Source organism: Theropithecus gelada, chromosome 8 (assembly GCF_003255815.1).
Source record: "Theropithecus gelada isolate Dixy chromosome 8, Tgel_1.0, whole genome shotgun sequence".
Lineage (NCBI taxonomy): Eukaryota > Metazoa > Chordata > Mammalia > Primates > Cercopithecidae > Theropithecus > Theropithecus gelada.
Genome location: NC_037676.1, coordinates 53,689,816 through 53,710,660, shown reverse-complemented (window position 1 = coordinate 53,710,660; position 20,845 = coordinate 53,689,816). Strand labels below are relative to the sequence as shown.

Here is a 20,845-nt window from a genome sequence, read left to right as displayed (position 1 = left end):
TAAAATGGACTGATTTCTTGAAAGACACAATCTAACAAACCACACAAGAAGAAAAAGATAATCTAAATAGGCCCATATTTATTAAACAAATTGAATCGATAATTAATAACCTTCCAAAACGGAAAGCACTAGATTCAGATGATTTTGCTGGTGAATTCTACCAAACACTTAAAGAAAAAATGATGTTAATTATCTATAATTTGTTCCAGAAAAACAGAAACAGAGGGAATACTTCCTAACTTTAATTATCTGAGGTCAACATTACCCTAATACCAAAACCAGAAAAATATATTACAGGAAATGATAACCACAGACCAATATCTGTCATAAATATAAATGCAAGAATCCTCAACACAATATTAGCTAATCAAATCCAACAATGTATAAAAATAATTGTACTATCCCAGGTATACAAAGGTGGCTCAAAATTTGAAAATCAGATAATGTAATCCATCATATCAACAGGTTAGAAAAGAAAAGTGATATGATTATATCAGCAGATGCATAAAATGCATTTGGCAAAATTGAACACCGATTTGTGATAAAACCTGAGCAAAATAGAAAGCAAGGACTCTCTTAACTCAATAAAGAAGATCTTAAAAAACCCCTCTGGCTAATATAATGCTTAATGGTGAGAAACTACAGGTTAAGTATCCTTTATATGAAATGCATGGGACCAGAAATATTTTGAATTACGGATTTTTAAAATTTTGGCATATTTGCATATACATAATGAGAAATCTTAGGGATGGAATTCATATAAACATGAAATTCATTTACGTTTCACAATACATTATATGTATTCACCTTATGCACATAGACTGATAGTAATTTTATAAAATATTTTAATAATTTTTTGCATGAGACAAAGTATGTGTACATTGAACCATCAGAAAGCGAAGATGTCACTGTCTCAGCCATCCGTGTAGACAATCTGTTGTTGTTTGGCAGGACTCTCATTCCTGACTCGGAATCTTTTTTTTATACTTATTCACACATACATACTTAATAGTAAAAAATGACATATTATTATTACAGTGAAAAAATATTCTATGCAGAGTACCTAAGCAGGGCAATGGCATCACCAGATACCTGCATCAGCTGTTGAACAACAGCAACGACAAACAATGGCAGGCTTTCAGCCTCCACCTATGATGTGGTTTTTCAACTAAAAAGTTACTGTGCACTTTATGTATGTATTTATTTATTTATTTAAGAAAAGATATATTGCAACTGAAGGGGGCTGGGAGAGCCCTTTTCCCTTGGGGACATTGAATAAGCTGTATGTTGTGTGACTGAGTTTTAACTATGACCTCTCACAGGAAGTCAGGTATAGAATTTTACCCTTGCATCACGTCCTCACTTAAAAAGTTTCAGATTTTGGAGCATTTCAGATTTCATATTTTTGGATTAGGGATGCTTAACCTGTATTCTTTCCCACTAGGCTCGGGAACAAGGCCAGGACCTCTCTCCATCCCTATTCACCATCAGACTGGAAGTCTTAGCTAATGAAATGTGGAAACAATAGATTGGGAAGGGAGAAATAAAACCGTCTTTGTTTGCAGATTACATGATTACTTATCAAGAAAATCCCAAACAATCAACACAAATCTCCTGGAACTAATAAGTGATTATAGCAAAGTTTATAAGATTCGAAGTTAATGTATCAAAGTTAATTGCTTTCCCATATACAAAATTTCACCAATGGTTTTGGCATCATTGATGAGCCTTGCATAAATATACTTTTATATTGTGTTGCAAAATTATGATTTCCTAATTTTATGACTCCCTGTAGTAGCTGGTATTCTTCTGAAAAGAAGGAATCTGTTTCCCTGCTCCATCATATTGTGTCTGTTGTTTTCTCTTTTTCTCCCTTATCTCAGTGGACTCATGAAATGCTAAACATTAAGTACACATGGACACAAAGAAGGGGACAATAGACACTGGTGCCTGCTTGAGGGCAGAGGTTGGGAGGAGGATGAGGATGAAAAAACTTCCTAATTGCAGGCCATAGAGGGTGCACAGATTATTTTGTCACCCAGATAATAAGCACTAACACAGAGGGTGCACAAAATAATCTGTGCACCCTCTGTTACCTGCAATTACCTATATAACAAACCTGCACAGTACTCTCAGAACTGAAAATAAAAGTTGGAAATAAAATAAATTCTATGTATTATAATCAGTTCCATCATCCCTTTTTCTAACCCTCAAATAGCCCCAACTTTGACCAGTGGAAGACTCTTCCAGCTAACTCTTTTGTACTTTTGACATAATCCCATTAGATTTTGAGTGCTTTTTGTCAAACATTGTGTCATATATTTTTGATGTCCCAGATCTGGAAGCAGTTGTGTCTTCAAAGAGTTGAATTTCTTCTAGTGAAAAATAGCAATTGAAAACAAAATCTGAATAGCAAGTGTCCTTTTATACTGGGAGCTAATTAAATGTAGGATCTTTTAGAAAACAAGATTTCAATTTCCTTGACATTTCGTGTAGTCAAACATTATTTCATGACTTCTAGATTTTGTGTGTATAGAAATGACTTTCCAACTTTGAATTAACAACTAAATTTATTTCACATTTTAAGTTCTTTTGCATTTTTATTTTCACATATACTATTATTTTACAATCTGCATGAAATTTTTATAGATAATATAAAGTTAGATTGCTTTGTACTGCCTTTTAAACACATTGAGCAGAGCGTGATACCACACAGAGACTGAGGTGTGCAACTTTTGCGACTTACTGTGTAGTTCTTCACATGGAAATATGTTTAAATGGGGTGTGTATCAAGTATGAATTTATCAGTCTATGTATTGAAGAGTGCAAAAAATTTTTTTTTTGGTAAGCTAATTCTTATTTTGGACTTCATTCCACATAATGGCAGAAAATATCTTGGCCCAATTTGAGTCAACTTATCACTTGGGGTAAACAGAGTCCGTTCAGAATCTCCTTTACTCATTCTTTTCCCTCTATTCAATCTAAAATATTGTTATGGATTGAATGTTTGCATCCTCCCAGGACTCCTATCTTGCAGCCCTAAGACCCAGTGTGATGGTATTTGGAGGTGGAGCCTTCAGCAGGTAATTGGGTTTGGGTGAGGTCATGAGTGTGGAGCCCTTGTATGGGAGTAGTGCCTTTGAAGGAGGAAGAGACATCAGGGCTTGCTCTCGCTCTCTCTGTGCCATGTAAGGGCACAGTGACAAAGTGGCTATCTGTGAGCCAGGAAGAGAGACTTCAGAAACTGAACAGTGCCAGATCTTGATCTTGGACTTTTCAGCCTCTAGAACTGTCAGCATGTAAATTGCTATTGTTCAAGCCATCCAGTCTATGCAGTTTTGTTATGGCAGCCTGGGCTAAGATGGCTGCCCACGCTCCATATGACTTCATGAGACCTCTTGGTTGTTTTCATGGAGGTATTACGCTTGCTCTCTAGTCTGTGATCATTCTCATTCTGTGAGGTGGAACACAAGTCTAGGTCATCCTTGAGCATGGTCATGACATCTGGGGCTACTCTGTTTCTTTCTTGTCACAGGGCTGCAAGAGCAAACCAACCTTTAGTGTGACATCTCCTCATTACAACTGCAACTCCCTTGCAGGTTATGACTCTTGGTGTCACATCCACCCTCTATAAGGCCTGCAAAAATCTTTGTCTCTTCCCCACCCCATTGAAGAGCTCAGTGGTTTGTCAGGTTAGTTTTATGCCTTGATGCATCTTGCAGCCATCTCAGCACTTCTGTGGTCCCATGGTAGATTAGAAACCTATCTGTGATGTCTGTCATCTTCCAGACCATCAGGAAATGGGGGTGCAGACTGTATTCTCACACCTACCAACTATTTTGATTTTTATTACTCTTCCCTTGGAACTAATTCTGTGTTTGATGGGGAGGGTTTAGGCTTTTCATTGCTCCCCTCTATAACACTCCTTGGCCCAGTAGCCCAATAATTTGTATCTACACTGAGAGGGTGGAGTGAAAAACTTAATACATTAGTTCAGCAAGCATTTCCCAAAAATTTTAGTGTCAAACCTATATAATAGCTATGTGAGACTTAAAAGGAAATACATGATGTTTGATTTCTGTGATTTCATGAGTATGTTATTACTGGGGCTATAAATTTCACATAATTTTTTTTGGAATTAGGGAAAGAATCTTTAGTTATCTAAAGAAATTTAATGAAGCATGGAGGGATAAAATAAGTTGGTTAACATCTTCCAGGTGTTAAGGTAAAAAGTAACAAAATATACACTAAATATCATTTTATAAAAAAAGATAACACAAAATATAAAACAACATTTTAAAAGTAATGTTATTATCCAGGGTGAAGAACATATAGATGAGTTTGATTTATTTCTTTAAAAAAATTGTATATTTTATAAAGTGATGTGATTTCTTACTCATATAATACAAATAAATATGAAATAAATATGAAAAAGCAATATATCAATATATAATCATCTTAGAAAATATTGAAATATGAAAAGGAACAATGAAGAAAATAAAATTGTGCAAAACCCCAGGCCTGTTATCATTGTTAATGTTTTGGATGTAGTTTTAATTTTTATGCAGACACAGTTATTTTATATAATTTAGGCAATTTTTATGTCCTTTTAACATTTTTTAAAAATGTAATTGTGGTAAAAAATACAAACATATTAAATAATACAAAAACATGAAATGTACCATTTTAAACATTTCTAAATGGTTTGGTATTATTCAATATATTCACACTGTGGTGTAATCAATCTCCAGAACTTTTTAATCTTGCAAAACTGAAACTCTATACCCATTAAACAGCTCTCCATTTCCTTCTCTCTGTAGCCCCTGGCAACCACTGTTCTACTTTCTGTCATTATGAGTTTACTACTCTATCTTCCTCATACAAGAGGAATCATATAGTATTTGTCTTCTTGTGACCGGTTTACTTTACTTAGTTTAATATCCTCAATGTTAATCCATTTTGTAGCAAGTGTCAGAATTTCCTTCCTTTTTTAAAAAAAAATTAATTCAAAAAATTTTTAGTAGAGATGAGATCTTGCTATCTCATCTTTCCAGACTGGTCTTGAATTCCTGGGCTCAAGTGATCCTCCTGCCTTGGCTTCCTGAAATGCTAAGGCTGAATAATATACCATTGTATGTATATACTACATTTTGTTTTTCTATTCACTCATCAATGGACACTTGGGTTGAATCCACCTCTTGGCTATGTGAGTAGTACTGGTGTGGAACATGTGTGTGCAGATATCTTTACTTTCAGTTCTTTCCGATATATGCCCAGAAGTATATTTTCCTAGGAATTGCTAGATGGTAATTGAATTTTTAATTTTTGAGGACTCTCCATACAGTTTTTCATAGTGACTGTACCAATTTACATTCCCACCAACAGTGTACAAGATTCTTATTTCTCCATATCCTCACAAATGCTTATTTTGTCTTTTTGAAAGTAGCCATCCTAACATGTGAGGTGATGGCTTATTGTGGTTTTGATTTGCATTTCACTAATGATTAGTGAATTCTTGTTGGTCACTTGTGTATTTTCCTTGACGAACTGTCTTTTAAAGTCCTTTACCCATTTTTATTTTTTTTAAATTTTTTGGTGGTTGTGGTTGTTGAGTTGTAGAAGGTCTTTGTATATTCTGGATATTAACTCTTTATCAGATATATGATTTGCAAATATTTTCATCTATTCTGCAGGTTGTCTTTTCACCTTGTATTCTTTGACATACCAAACTTTTAAATCTTGGTGTAGTCTAGTTTATCTATTTTTACTTTTGTTACCTTTGCTTTTGGTGTCACATTTAAGAAATATTTGCCAGCTGTATGAATGTCTTCTTTTGAGAAGTGTCTGTTCATATCCTTTGCTCACTTTTTGATGGGATTGTTTTTTCTTATAAATTTGATTGAGTCCTTTATAGGTTCTGGATATTAGCCCTTTGCCAGATGAGTAGATTGCAAAAATTTTCTCCCATTCTGTAGGTTGCCTGTTCACTCTAATGGTAGTTTCTTTTGCTATGCAGAAGCTCTTTAGTTTAATTAGATCCCATTTGTCAATTTTGGCTTTTGTTGCCGTTGCTTTTGGTGTTTTAGACATGAAGTCCTTGCACATGCCTATGTCCTGAATGGTATTACCTAGGTTTTCTTCTAGGGTTTTTTATGGTTTTAGGTCTAACATTTAAGTCTCTAATTCATCTTGAATTAATTTTTGTATAAGGAGTAAGGAAAGGATCCAGATTCAGCTTTCTACTTATGGCTACCCAATTTCCCCAGCACCATTTATTAAATAGGGAATCCTTCCATCATCACTCACCATCAGAGAAATGCAAATCAAAACCACAATGAGATACCATCTCACACCAGTTAGAATGGCAATCATTAAAAAAGTCAGGAAACAACAGGTGCTGGAGAGGATGTGGAGAAATAAGAACACTTTTACACTGTTGGTGGGATTGTAAACTAGTTCAACCATTGTGGAAAACAATGTGGTGATTCCTCAAGGATCTAGAACTAGAAATACCATTTGACCCAGCCATCCCATTACTGGGTATATACCCAAAGGATTATAAATCATGCTGCTATAAAGACACATGCACATGTGTGTTTATTGCAGCACTATTCACAATAGCAAATACTTGGAATCAACCCAAATGTCCATCAGTGACAGACTAGATTAAGAAAATGTGGCACATATACAGCATGGAATACTATGCAGCCATAAAAAAGGATGAGTTCATGTCCTTTGTAGGGACATGGATGCAGCTGGAAACCATCATTTTCAGCAAACTATCACAAGTTCTCACTCATAGGTGGGAATTGAGCAATGAGATCACTTGGACACGGGGGGGGAACATCACACACCGGGTCCTATTGTGGGGAGGGGGGAGAGATTGCATTAGGAGATATACCTAGTGCAAATGATGAGTTAATGGGTGCAGCACACCAACATGGCACATGTATACATATGTAACAAACCTGCACGTTGTGCACATGTACCCTAGAACTTAAAGTATAATAATAATAATAATAATAATAAAAGAAATATTTGCCAAACCCAAGGTCATGGAGCTTTCTCTATGTTTCCTTCTAACAGGTTTAGGTATTTGCTTCATTTTGAGTTAATTTTTGTATATGACATGAGAGAAGGTTCCAGTTTTATTCTTTTCCATGTGGAGAGCCAGTTTTCCCAACACTATTGGACAGATTTTCCTTTCCTCATTGTATATTCTTGCTACTCTTGTAAATAATCATTTGACCATATACGCAAGGGCTTATTTCTGGACCTGCTATTGGTCTATATATCTGTTTCTATGCCAGTAACATGCTGGTTTGATTACTATACATTTGTTATAAGTTTTGAAATCAGAAAGTGTAAAATCTTCAACTATGTTATTCTTTCTCAAGATTGTTTTAACTGTTCAGGGCCTCTTGAAATGTCACATAGATTTTAGCATGGGATTCCCTATTTCTGCAAAAAAAAGTGCCACTGGAATTCTGATAGGGATTGTACTAAATTTTTAGATCACTTTGAGTAGTATTGACATTTTAACAATATCAAATCTTTAAGTCCATGAGTATGGGAAATCTTTCAATTCATTCACATTCTCTTTAATTTCTTACAGTAATGTTTTGTATCTTTCAGTGTAGAAGTCTTTAGCCCCCTTGGTTAAGTTTATTCCTAGGTAGCTTATTATGTATAAGCTATTGTAAATGAAATAGTTGAGAAATATCTTTTTGATTTTTTATTTAGATTTTGATCAAAATTTCTATTTCTAGGTTTTCTATTTGTATCAAATTTAGTATTAGATTTGTTTTCCTTAATTTCCTTTCAGTATTTATAGGTAATTTTCCTTACAGTGATTATCTTGCTACACAATAATCTTGATTTTTAAAATTCTAGTATTAATTTATTTTACCTTTGACTTCTTGCTTTCTTCTTTCCTGTTAACACCAATTCTCCACAAGTTACCCCATGCTAACAAGGTGCCTTCTCCCACTCATTTTCCAAGCCCTTTCTTTCAATTCCTTAGGAGTCAGGGTTCTAATTTCCTCAATCTAAGGTTCTCATCAGGGTGGTACTCTCACCCTTTGTTATTCTACCCCTTCTACCACAGTCCCTTCATCTGTGAAATCCCCACTTGACTCTGCTGAGGGCGGACTCTAGAGATGCCTTTAGTGTTTTCCCCACTTAAATGAAGTTGCTAATGCTCTCTTTCTCTGGTTTTGTCATAGCTTGTGCTCTGGATGATGTGTTTTTGTTCTTTGTTAAACTGTGTGGTTTTCAGAGGTGTGTGGAGAGATTTGAATTTAGCTGAATACCATTATCCTATGGGAAATTGGAAGCTGTGTGGCTGGTGTTAATGAAACGGTTCCTATAAACTTTATAAAATTTATCAGGAAATAAGGTGGGTGGGAGGGTGGGAAGAAACAAAAATAAGCCAAACTTTCAGCACATCAGCATTCATCATGAGATCAACTGCTCTCTGACCCCTTCCTCATAGCCGTTTGGTGCCTATTGTCCTAAAATCACATAGACCCATGAAGATTATAGTTCTCCTTAACTGCTATGTAGGTAACAACTTGAGAATTGTGAAATGTTAAGTTTTCCATTTGAGACATCCTTTTTGGTCCTGCACACCATTAAGGTCTGAAAGACCTGATGAGGAGCTGACTCACCAAGGAATGCGGTTTCCACATCCAAATAATATGCCCCTTATTCCGGCCAATCAACAACCCCAGTTTTCTAGCCTCTTTCCCCCCACTATCCCATTAAAAACCCCAGCCCAGAACTCACTGGGGAGAAGAATTTGAGGGTCCTTTCTGTCTCTTCATTTGGCTACCCCTTGATAATTAAACTCTTTCTCTGCTGCAAACTCTGCCATCTCAGTATATTGGTCTGTTACTCTTCAGCGAGCATACAAACCTGTTGGTCCTACAACATGAATACAGGTAGTAACATATCTGGAACTCATACTTTACTGAGTTAATCAATTTGTGCAGATCTGACTGCAGAAGTTCTATTCTCTTCTCTCCCCCCTACTTTGTGCTTATTTTTCCTGAACCATTTTCTACAGTATAACAGTCTAAAGTGAATCTGTATATCTGAGATAAAATATTATGGGAAATCTTTAGTTTTTGGTTTTGAAACTCCTTCATGAAATATTTTATGATTTCATTTTATCTTTATGAAACAGTCCCTCATTATTTAAAATTGACGATAATAATAAAAACCAAGTATAGTGCTTGTATGCCTCTCAGTAGAAGTCAACTTCTTTGTACCTCAAGACATGACACCCTTGAAGTCACGTGGCTCTCAACATTCTAATAGTTTAAGGGCCTTTACCAGGAGGTATTTCTGAATCCAGTGGGGTACATTTACAGAATACTTTCCCTGGTTCTGTACCTAGTAACAGTAGTTTTCAACCTTGCTGCATATTATTATTTCCTGCGGAGCTATGAAGAATCTCAATGTTTAGTCTGTACCCTGGACCCATCATTAAATCAGAATTTGTGGAGGCAGGGACCCAGACATCACTATGAGGCTTGGGTAGAACGCAAAATGAGGCCTTACAAATACTACTGACTCATGTACCTACACTATGATTTGCATACATCCACACTTGAGAACCACTAGTGAGTTTTGCGACTTCTCAATGCTTCCTATAAACGTTTGAAAAAACATGGTTCTAAAATATTGTATTTCTTGAATTCTAACATGTAGCTGTATTTTTGAGATTTGGAGTAAAAGCAAAATATTCCGTAGTATCAATTAATGCTGTGGAAAAACAATATCTAGTTAGATGTAAACCCACACTAGTCACTGCTACTTTTAGAAACTGACTGGAGTCCTACACTGGGGGAAAAGAAACTGGTTTGGAACTTTCAAAGCTTCACTAAGCAAATTATAGAAAATCAGTCCCTTCTTTATTTTTAGGCAGAATTGTGATTTTGATGGCCTTTAAGGCAGGACTGCAGATGAGCTGCAATTGAATTATCTAGAAAATACCCTGAGAGAGTCCGATTGAGTAGGTTTGTGGGTGGACTTTAGAATTGGTGTGTTTAATAAACCACCAGGTGATTCTGATGCACGGATAATATGCAAGAGCACATTCCAAAGACACTTGATAGAAGGTTTCAAGAATTCTAGGAGTCTCAAACCTTGAGAGGCACAAGTAGAAATGATCCAGGGCTTTATTTTCATGACATTAACAAAGAGTGTGGGGAAGAAATCACCTTACCAACCTATGGTTGAAGAAAAATGATGGAGAAAGTGCTCATATGTCACATAAATTGTTTTCTTTAAACCGTTTGGTAAGATTAGTTGTATCATCGTATTTATAAATCCATTTACAGCATTCTTTCCTGCAGATTTTCAACAGCAGCCACAGGAGGATCAAAATTCATCTTATGCATCTCTAAGATGCTTTTATTCCCTTAAAATGAATCTCATGGTGGTATTTGCTAGCTTTATAACTACCTGTTGAATATATTCAGTGCCATAAAATAAATTTAAAAAAATTATTTATAGTCAAACATATTTTTCTTAGAGAAGTTGTTACTCAATATATATGACTCCATTAGTCAGAATTTCTCCACAAATACTCTATGTTCCTTAATGTTTTGAACCAAGGATCCATTTGAGAATTTGATGAGAGAGGTTTAGAACTCTTACCAATTGAACACATTTAAATGAAATAACAATTTCTATATATTGTTAGGGAATCTATGGACATCCCACAAAGCTCCTAAGGTCCACAGCTTATAGTTTAAAAAGTTTGTATCTAAGACATGTAGTATCTCTACTAATTTATAGTTTAATGAGATTCTATATATTTTCCAGGTACCTATACAAGAATGAAATCCATGCACTAGATAAGCAAACATTTAAAGGACTCATATCTTTGGAACATCTGTAAGTAATAGAAGCTTTTTTATTAAATCACTCATGGTGACGGTTCAGAGAGACAGCTTTTTAAATGCCATTATGTGATAGCTGAACAATTATTTTAAACTTTGCCATGTGGCTTGAATGACTGAATATCTGTCATCAGTTGGATAAAAATCAGAATGTATGACTGTGTTGGCATAAGGATAGAAGACAGATAGAACTCAGCTGGAATTCCAGCACTGCATTTATTACTTGTGTGACATTGGGCAACTTACCCTCTATGAACCTTTGTTTCCAAATCCTGAAATGCACATATTTCTGTGGTGCATATTAAGGTATTGCATGCAAAGAGCAATAATGTTTATTAAGCAAAAATGTTTATTACTTGACATAAAATAGGCTTTTTATAGAAGGTAATTTATAGCTGTGACTATAATTTATGAAAGAAGGTCAAGCTTTTAACTGACATTAGAACTTCTAAAACATGGGATTATACCTCTCATTTTACAGATAATAAAATTAAATTCAATGTTAGTTAAATGATTTGCCCCAAATTAAGAGTCTGTATTATGATTATTATTATTATCATTATTATTATTTTTGAGGCAGAGTCTCTCTCTGTTGCCCAGACTGGAGTGCAGTTGTCCCATCACAGCTCATCCGCCTCCCGGGTTCAAGTGATTCTTGTGCCTCAGTCTCCCAAGTAGCTGGGATAACAGGTATGCCCCACCATGCCCGGCTAATTTCTATATTTTTAGTACAGACAGGGTTTCACCACATTGGCCAGGCTGGTCTCGAACTTTTGGCCTCAAGAGATCTGCCCACCTTGGACACCCAAAGTGCTGAGATTATAGGCATCAGCTTCCATGTCCAGCCCTGTAGCATTATTATTACAACTCAAACTGACTGCTATCTTAGTGTACTTCTTAGCATTTGATACTTTATGAAAACCTCAGATTCACCATCATAATTTCAGTGTGAAATATGAATCCTTCAATATCAAAAAGTCATATTGTATACTAATACTGCTACTAAACTGCAATTTGATGTTTTATTCAGAGATTTCTCTCAATTACAAGTGTTTGAAACACAAATACTAATTAGATAATTAAGAAGATTTTTCCGTTCTTCACAACCTGTGGGATAGTTCTGAAACTCAGATATGTAGAATGCAGTCTGGTTTTTAAGTATTGGCAGGATTTCTGTATATCAGAAGTTTTTGCTCCTCAAATTTGTTTCCATATTCAATGTGGTTTCTTAATTTCAAAACATGATTTTAAATTATTTCTGTAATAAATATGGTTAGAAGAAATCTAAATTTCTTTATCATAGAAGGCTGAAGGTTATAGTATTAAAACACAGTCAACCAATCAAAAAAAGTTTTTTAATTGCCTTTGCTCTACTTTTGCCTCTTATTAATTTCCTTTTACATGACTGCTATGGTTCGAAACTCATGCTGAAATTTAATTGCCATTGTATCAGCATTAAGAAGTGGGAACTTTAAGGATTGATTAGACCATGAAAGGTAATGAGTAGATTAATGCTGTCATCATGGAAGTGAGTTTCTTATTGTGGGAGCAAGCTCTTTATCATGGGGGTGGGTTCCTTATAAAAGGACAAACTAGGATCCTTCTTTCTCTCTCTTGCCTTCTCTTGCCCTTTTGCCACGGGATTATACTGCAGGAAGGCCCTTAAAGGATGCTGGCCCTTCAATCTTGGAATTTCCAGCCTCTGGAATTGTAAGCCAATGAATTTCTGATCATTATGAATTACTCCATCTGTGGTACTCTGTTATAGCTGCACAAAATGACTCAGAAAGAGAACTGTTACCAAAGAGTAGAGTGTTACTGTGACAAACACCTGAATATTTGGAAATGACTTTGGAACTGGATAATGGGTAGAAGATGGAAGAATCTGGAGAAGCAGGATAGAAAAAGCTTGTATTGCCATGAATAGATCATTAAGGGCAATTCTGGTGAGGGCTCAAAACAAAAGGAGAGCTGTAGGGAAAGTCTAAAACTTCTTAGAGGTTGCTTAAGTAACTATGATCAGAATGCTGGTATAAATACGGACAGTAAGGCAATTCTGATGGGGTCTTGGGCAGAAATGAGGAACAAGGTAATGGGAACTGGAATAAAGGCCATTATTTTCTAATGTGGAAAATAACTTGGCTGAATTGTGTCCATACCAGAGGGCTTTATGTAAGGCTGAATTTAAGAGAATGAATTGGGACATCTGGTGGAATAAATTTCTAAGCAAAATGTCGAAGGAGCTGCACGGCTTCTATTAAATGCCTAGAGTAAAATATGGGAAGAGATGAATGATTTAAAGATGACATTTTTAATTAAAATGGAAGTGGAACATAAAAATTTAGAAAATTCACAGCCTGGCCAAGTAAAGAACAAAAAAAGTGCACGGGTGCAGCCAATTGATCCTTTGATAAAGGGATTAGAGTAGATAAAAGAAGCCAGGTGCCATTCATCAAGAGAATGGGAGAATGACACGTAATCCATTTCAGAGATCTTTGAGGCAGCTTCAAGAGAGCAGCTCATCATGCCTGAAAAAAATCAGCGTTCACTACCCTCCACCACCTTAAGTCTCTGCCCCCCAAATTCCTAAACAGTACTCCTTGGTCACCTCAGCTGTCACTCAAGTGGGCTCAGGTGTGGATTATGCCCTAATTTGAAGAATGTAGGTGGTAAGCCTTGGCAGCAGATTTATGTTTTAGTATGTATTTGTAAACCTCATACAATAAGTCTTTAAACTTATTGGTAACATCTTTAAAAAACATTTTATATGCTTGTTTACAGAATTCACAGAATGGTAAACAGTTCAATTCACTGTAATAAGTCAGCTCACAATACATCTTCGAAGTAACATACTTTGATTCATCTTTTAAATGTGGATATATAAACTCCTCACATTATGGCTTAGAACACAAGAGCAAGGGACATCTTTAAAAAGCATGTCTTAAACATGTGATTAAAAGGTTCACAGTGTTAAACAGTTTATTTTAATAAAGTGCTTCACAATGCATCTTTGAAGTAACATGCCAAGATTTATATTTTCAGTGTGTGTGTGTGTGTATATATATATATAAAAAATCCCTCACAATAAGGCAATAAACTAAATGGTAAGGAACATCTTTTAAATGCGTATTTGTACATTTGTTTACAGAGTTCATTGTTTGAGAAGTAGTTCAATTCACTGTAATAAAGCAGCTTACAATGCATTTTGAAGTAATACACTCATTTCATGTTTTCAGTGCGCATATATAAACTTCTCACAGCAAGGCATTAAACTAAATGATGAAGAACATCTTTAAAAAGCATATTTTATACACTTGCTTACAGAGTCCGCAGTTTGGTATTAATTCTGCACATGCACAGAATGAGTGGGTTATGGGGTCAAAAACGGTCTCCACCTAGATTTCAAAGGATGTCTTGGACAGCCTGGGGCCCCAGGCAATGCCTTTTCACAGGAGCAGAGCCATTGCAGACAGCCCCTGTGAGGGCAATGCCTAGTGGAGTAAAGGGAGTGGGACTGCCACCACGATCCCAGAACTATTGAGCTGCCAATGTGCAATGTCAGCCTGGGAGAGCTGCAGGCAAAAGACTTCAACCCATGAGAGCTTTCGTTGTGTTGAGTCATAGGGCTTGGGCTGCTTGCAGCCTTGGGGGCCCAACCCCTACCCCACCTTGTCCAGGAGGCAGGACACGGAGTCAAGGAAGCTAATTCTAGAGCCTTAAGATTTAATGTTGTTTACCCTGTTGGATTGTGGACTTATTTGGGACCAGTTGCTCCTTTTTTCTTGCCTGTTTTTCCCTTTTGTAATAGGAATGTCTATTCTATGCATGTCCCACATTGCATTTTAGAAGCATGTAACTGATTTTGATTTCACAGGCTCACAGTTGTAGGGAAATTTGCCTCAGGATGAATCATGCCTTGAGTCTCACCCATATCTGACTTATTTAAATTTTTGTCTATGTTTTATTATGATTACTACTATTATTTCAATAGTTTTGGGAGGGACACATGGTGTTTGGTTACATGAGTAAGTTCTTTAATGGTGATTTTTGAGATTTTGGTGCACCCAACACCTGAGCAGTGTACGCTGCACCCAATGCGTAGTCTTTGATCCCTCACCCCCGCTTCCATCCTTACTCCGAGTACCTAGAGTCCATTGTATCATTCTAATGCCTTTGTGTCCTCATAGCTTAGCTCGCACTTGTGAGAACATATGACATTTGGCTTTCCATTTCTGAGTTTCTGCACTTGGAATAATGGTCTCCAACTCCATCCAGGTTGCTGCAAGTGCCATTATTTCATTCATTTTTATGTCTGAGTAGTATTCCATGGTATATATACACCACATTTTCGTTTTCCACTTGTTGGTTGATGGACATTCAAGCTGGTTCCATATTTTTGCAATTGCAAATTGTGCTGCTATAAACATAGCTGTGCTTGTGTCTGTTTTATATAATAACTTCTTTTTCTGTGTATATATACCCAGTAGTGGGATTGCTGGATCAAATGGTAGTTCTACTTTTAGTTCTTTAAGGAATCTCCATACTGTTTTCTGTAGTGGTTGTATTAGTGGTTGCCTCACCAGCATTGTAAAAGTGTTACTTTTTAACCACATCCACACCAACATCTGATATTTTTTGTTTTCTTAATTACATTATGGCCATTCTTGCAGGAGTAAGGTAGTATCGCATGGTGGTTTTGATTTGCATTTTCCTGATAATGAGTGATGTTGAGCATTTTTTCATATATTTGTTGATCATTTGTATATCTTCTTTTCAGCATTGTCTATTCATGTCCTTAGCCCACTTTTTGGTGGGATTGCTTGCATTTTTCTGACTGATTTGTTTTAGTTCCTTTATAGATTCTGGATGGTAGTCCTTTGTCAGATGCGTAGTTTGCAAATATTTTCTCCCACTCTGTGGACTGTCTTTTACTCTGCTGATTACTTCTTTTGCTGTGCAGAGGTTTTTAGTTTAATTAAGTCCTATCTATTTATCTTTGTTTTTGTTGCATTTACTTTTGGGTTCTTGGTCATGAAGTCTTTGCCTAGGCCAATGTCTAGAAGAGTTTTTACAATGTCGTCTTCTAGAATTTTTATGGTTTCAGGTCTTAGATGTAAGTCTCTGACCCATCTTGAGTTGATTTTTGTATTAGATGAGAAAAAGTTCCAGTTTGATTTTTCTACGTGTGGCTTTCCAAGTATCCCAACACTATTTGTTAAATAGGATCTCCTTTCCCCACTTTATGTTTCTGTTTGCTTTGCCAAAGATCAGTTGGTTATATGTATTTGGGTTTATTTTTGAGTTCTCTATTTCATTCCATTGTTGTACTTGCCTGTTTTTATACCAGTAGTACCATGCTGTTTTGGTATTTATAGGCTTGTAGCATAGCTTATAGTTAGATATTGTGATGCTTCCAGATTTGTTCTTTTTGCTTAGTCTTGCTTTTGTGGGCTCTTTTTTGGTTCCTTATGAATTTTAGGATTGTTTTTCATAGTTCTATGAAGGATGATAGTGATATTTTGATGGGAATTGTATTGAATTTATAGATTGCTTTTGGAAGTATGGTCATTTTCATAATACTGATTCTACCCATCTGTGAATATAGAATGTGTTTCCATTTGTTTGTGCCATCTATGATTTCTTTCAGCAGCATTTTTTAGTTTTTGTTTTAGAGATCTTTTACCTTTTTGGTTAGGTATATTTGTAAGGTTTTTTTGTTTTGTTTTGTTTTGTTTTGTTTTTCAGCTGTTGTAAAAGGGGCTGAGTTCTCGATTTGGTTCTCAGCTTGGTCACTGTTGGTGTATAGCAGTGCTATTGATTTCTGTACATTGATTTTGTATTCTGAAAGTTTACTGAATTCATTTATCAGACCTAGGAGCTTTTTGGATGAGTCTTTAGGGTTTTCTGGTACAATCATATCATTGGCAAACAGCGACAGTTTGACTTTCTCTTTACTGATTAGGATGACCTTTATTTCTTTCTCTTGTCTGACTACTCTGGCTAGGATTTCCAGTACTATGCTGAATAAAAGTGGTGAAAGTGAGTATCCTTGTCTTGTTCCAGTTCTCAGCGGTAGTGCTTTCCATATAATGTTGGTTGTGGGTTTGTCATAGATGGCGTTTATTACCTTAGGGTATGTCCATTCTATGCAAATTTTGCTGAGGGTTTTAATCATAAAGGATGCTGAATTTTGTCAAGTGTTTTTTCTGCATCCACTGAGATAATAATATGATTTTTTGTTTTAATTCTGTTTAAGGGGTGTATCACATTTATTGACTAGCATCTGTTAAACCAACCCTATATCCATGGTATGAAACCCACTTGATCATTGTGTATTATCTTTTTGATACACTGTTGTATTTGGTCAGCTAGGTTTTTGTTGAGGATTTTTGCATCATGTTCATCAGGCACACTGGTCTGTAGTTTTCTTTTTTTGTTACATCATTTCCTGGTTTTGGTATTATGGTAATAGTGGCTTCATAGAATGATTTAGGGAGGATTCCCTCTTTCTTTATCTTTTGGAATAGTTTCAGTAGGATTGGAACCAATTCTTACTTGAATGTCTGATAGAATTCAGCTGTGAATCCATCTGATCCTGGACTTTTTGTTGTTGTTGTTTGCAATTTTTTATTCAATCTCACTGCTTGTTATTGGTCTGTTCAGAGTTTCTATTTCTTCCAGGTTTAATCTAGGAGGTGTGTATATTTCCAGGAATTTATTCATCTCCTCTAGGTTTTCTAGTTTGTGCACATGAAGGTGTTCATAGTAGCCTCAAGTGATCTTTTGTATTTCTGTGGTATTGGTTTTAATATCTCCCATTTCATTTCTGATTGAGCTTATTCGGATCTTCTCCCTTCTTTTCTTGGTTAATCTCACTAATGGTCTACTGATTTTGTTTATCTTTTCAAAGAACCAGCTTTTTGTTTTATCTTTTGTATTGTATTGTTTGTTTCCATTTCATTTAGTTCTGCTCTGATCATTGTTATTTCTTTTCTTCTGCTGGTTTTGGGTTTAGTTTGTTTTTGTTTCTCTAGTTCCTTGAGATGTGAACCTAGATTATCTGTTTGTACTCTTAGATTTTTTGATGTGTGCATTTAATGCTATGAACTTTCCTCTTAGAACTGCTTTTTCTCTATCCTATTATCTCTATGTCACTATCATCATTCAGTTTGAACAATTTTTCAATTTTCATCTTAATTGTTGACCCAAAGATCATTCAGGGGCAGATTATTTAATTTCCATGTATTTGTATATTTTTGAGAGTTCCTTTTAGAGTGAATTTCCAATTTTATTCCCCTGTGATCTGAGAGAGTACTTGATATAATTTCATTTTTCTTAAATTTCTTGAGACTTGTTTTGTGGCCTGTCATAATGGTCTATCTTGGAGAATGTTCCATGTGCTGATGAAAAAAATATATATTCTTCAGTTATTGGGTAGAATGCTCTGTAAATATCTGTTAAGTCCATTTTTCCTAGGGTATAGTTTAAGTCCATTGCTTCTTTGTGGATTTTCTGTCTTGATGACCAGTCCAGTGCTGTCAGTGGAGTACTGAAGTCCCCATTATGATTGTGTTGCTGTCTATCTCATTTCTTAGGTCAAGTGGTAATTCTTTTATAAATTTGGCTCCAGTGTTATGTGCATATATGTTTAAAATTGTGGTATTTTTCTATTGGGCTAATCTTTTTAGCATTATATAATGTCTCTCTTTGTCTTTTTAAACTGTTATTGCTTTATAGTGTGTTTTGTCTGATGTAAGAATAGCTATTCCTGCTTGCTTTTGGTTTCCATTTGCATGAAATCCCTTTTCCCACCCCTTTGCCTTATGTTTATGTGAGTCCTTATGTGTTAGGTGGATCTCTTGAAGACAGAAAGACTTGGTTGTTGGATTTTTATGCATTCTGTCATTCCGTATCTTTTTTTTTTTTTTCTCGCTCTGTCACCCAGGCTGGAGTACAGTGGTGCGATCTCGGCTCAGAGCAAGCTCCACTGCCTCCCGGGTTCACGCCATTCTCTTGCCCCAGCCTCCTGAGTAGCTGGGACTACAGGCGTGTGCCACCACGCCCAGCTAATTTTTTGTATTTTTAGTAGAGACAGGGTTTCACTGTGTTAGCCAGGATGGTCTGGATCTCCTGACCTTGTGATCCGCCCGCCTTGGCCTCCCAAAGTGGTGGGATTACAGGCTTGAGCCATCGCTCCTGGCCGCCATTAGGTATCTTTTAAGTGAATCCTTTAGACCATTTACATTCAATGCTAGTATTGAGATGTGAAGTACTGTCCTATTTATTGTGCTAGTTGTTGCCTGAATACCTTGTTTTTATATCCACTGTGTTATTGTTTTATAGGTCCTATGAGATTCGTACTTTACAGAGATTCTATTTTGGTGTATTTTGAGGGTTTGTTTCAAGAGTTAGCATTTTTTTGTAGTACTGGTTTGAGAGAGGTGAATTCTCTCAGCATTTGTTTTGTTTGAAATATAGTTTATCTCTCCTTCATTTATGAAGTTTAGTTTTGCTGGATACAAAATTCTTGACTAACAATTATTTTGTTTAAGGAGGTTAAAGATAGAACTTCAATCCTGGCTTGCAAGGTTTCTGCTGAAAAATCTGCTGTTAATCTGACAAGTTTTCCTTCATAGACTACCTGGTGCTTTGGCCTCGCAACTCTTCAGATTTTTCCCTTCATCTTGAATTTAGATAACATAATAACTATGTGGCTAGGTAATGATCTTTTTGTGTTAAATTTCCTGAGTATTCTTTGAGCTTCTTGTATTTGGATGTCTAGACTTCTAGAAAGATCAAGGAAAATTTCCTTGATTATTCCCTCAAATAAGTTTCCAAAGTTTTAGATATCTCTTCTTCAGGAACACCAATTATTCTAATGTTTCGTTGTTTAACATAATCCCAAATTTCTGGGAGGCTTTGTTCATTCTTAAAATTTTTTCTTTGTCAGGTTGGGTTAATTCAAAAGCCTTTTTTTTTTTTTAATTCTGAAGTTGTTACTTCTACTTGTATAATTCTATTGTTCAAAACTTTCCAGTGTATTTGTATTTCCCTAAGTGCGTCTTTCATTTCTAGAAGTTGTGACTGTGTTTTCTTTATGATATCTATTTGGCTGCAAACTTTTCATTCATATTCTGTATTTTAAAAAAATATCTTTTTCACCTTTCTCTGGTGTTTCCCTGAGTAGTTGAACAATCAACTTTCTGAATTCTTTATCCGACAATTCAGAGATTTCTTCTTTGTTTGGATCCATTGCTAGAGAGCTAGTGTGAGCTTTTGGGGAATGTTGTAGAACGTTGTTTTGTCATACTTTCAGAATTACTTTTCTGGTTCCTTCTTATTTGGGTAGACTGTTTCAGTGGAAAGATCTGGGACTCAAGTTGCTGTTCAGATACTCTTGTCCCATGGGGTGATACCTTGATGTAATGTTCTCCCCCTTCCCCTAGGGATAGAGTTTTCTGAGAGCCAGACTTTGGTGACCATTATTTCTCTTCTGGGTCTAGCCCCCCAGCAGGGCTACTGGGCTCTAGGCTGGTGCTGGGGAATGTCTGCAAAGAGTCTTGTGATGTAATCTGTCTTTAGGTCTCCCAGCCATGGATACCAGTACCTGCTCTGGTGGAGGTTGTGGAGCAGTGAAGTGGACTCTGTTGGAGTCTGTTATTGGAGTTTTATTTAGTGTGCTGGTTTTCTTGAATGCTGATTATGCTAGTGGTGAAGTGAAGCTGTCACATGGCCAGAGGATCTGCGGTTAGCTAGGGTGTTGCAGCTGGTGAAATTTGCTGCCATTTGCTCCTTCTTTGGAGCAGGGTTGTTCTGAGTTGAAATAATAGCTTGAGCTGGTGGCCTCTAGCCAGGAGGTGATACTTTCAAGAGAGTACCAGCTGCGGCAATAGGAGGGGAATATAGGTTTGCCCTACATTGGTCAGGCTAGGTAC

The 20,845-nt window shown here is 36.1% G+C and overlaps 1 protein-coding gene across 1 annotated transcript in view; it reads left to right on the top strand.

Moving 5' to 3' along the window:
- The window catches only part of PXDNL (peroxidasin like), a 496,832-nt gene that overhangs the window by 250,575 nt on the left and 225,412 nt on the right, over positions 1–20,845 (top strand). The window contains exon 4 of the mRNA XM_025394327.1: positions 10,834–10,905. Within this exon, the coding sequence (XP_025250112.1) occupies positions 10,834–10,905 (72 nt within the window). The remainder of the gene's footprint in view (positions 1–10,833; positions 10,906–20,845) is intronic.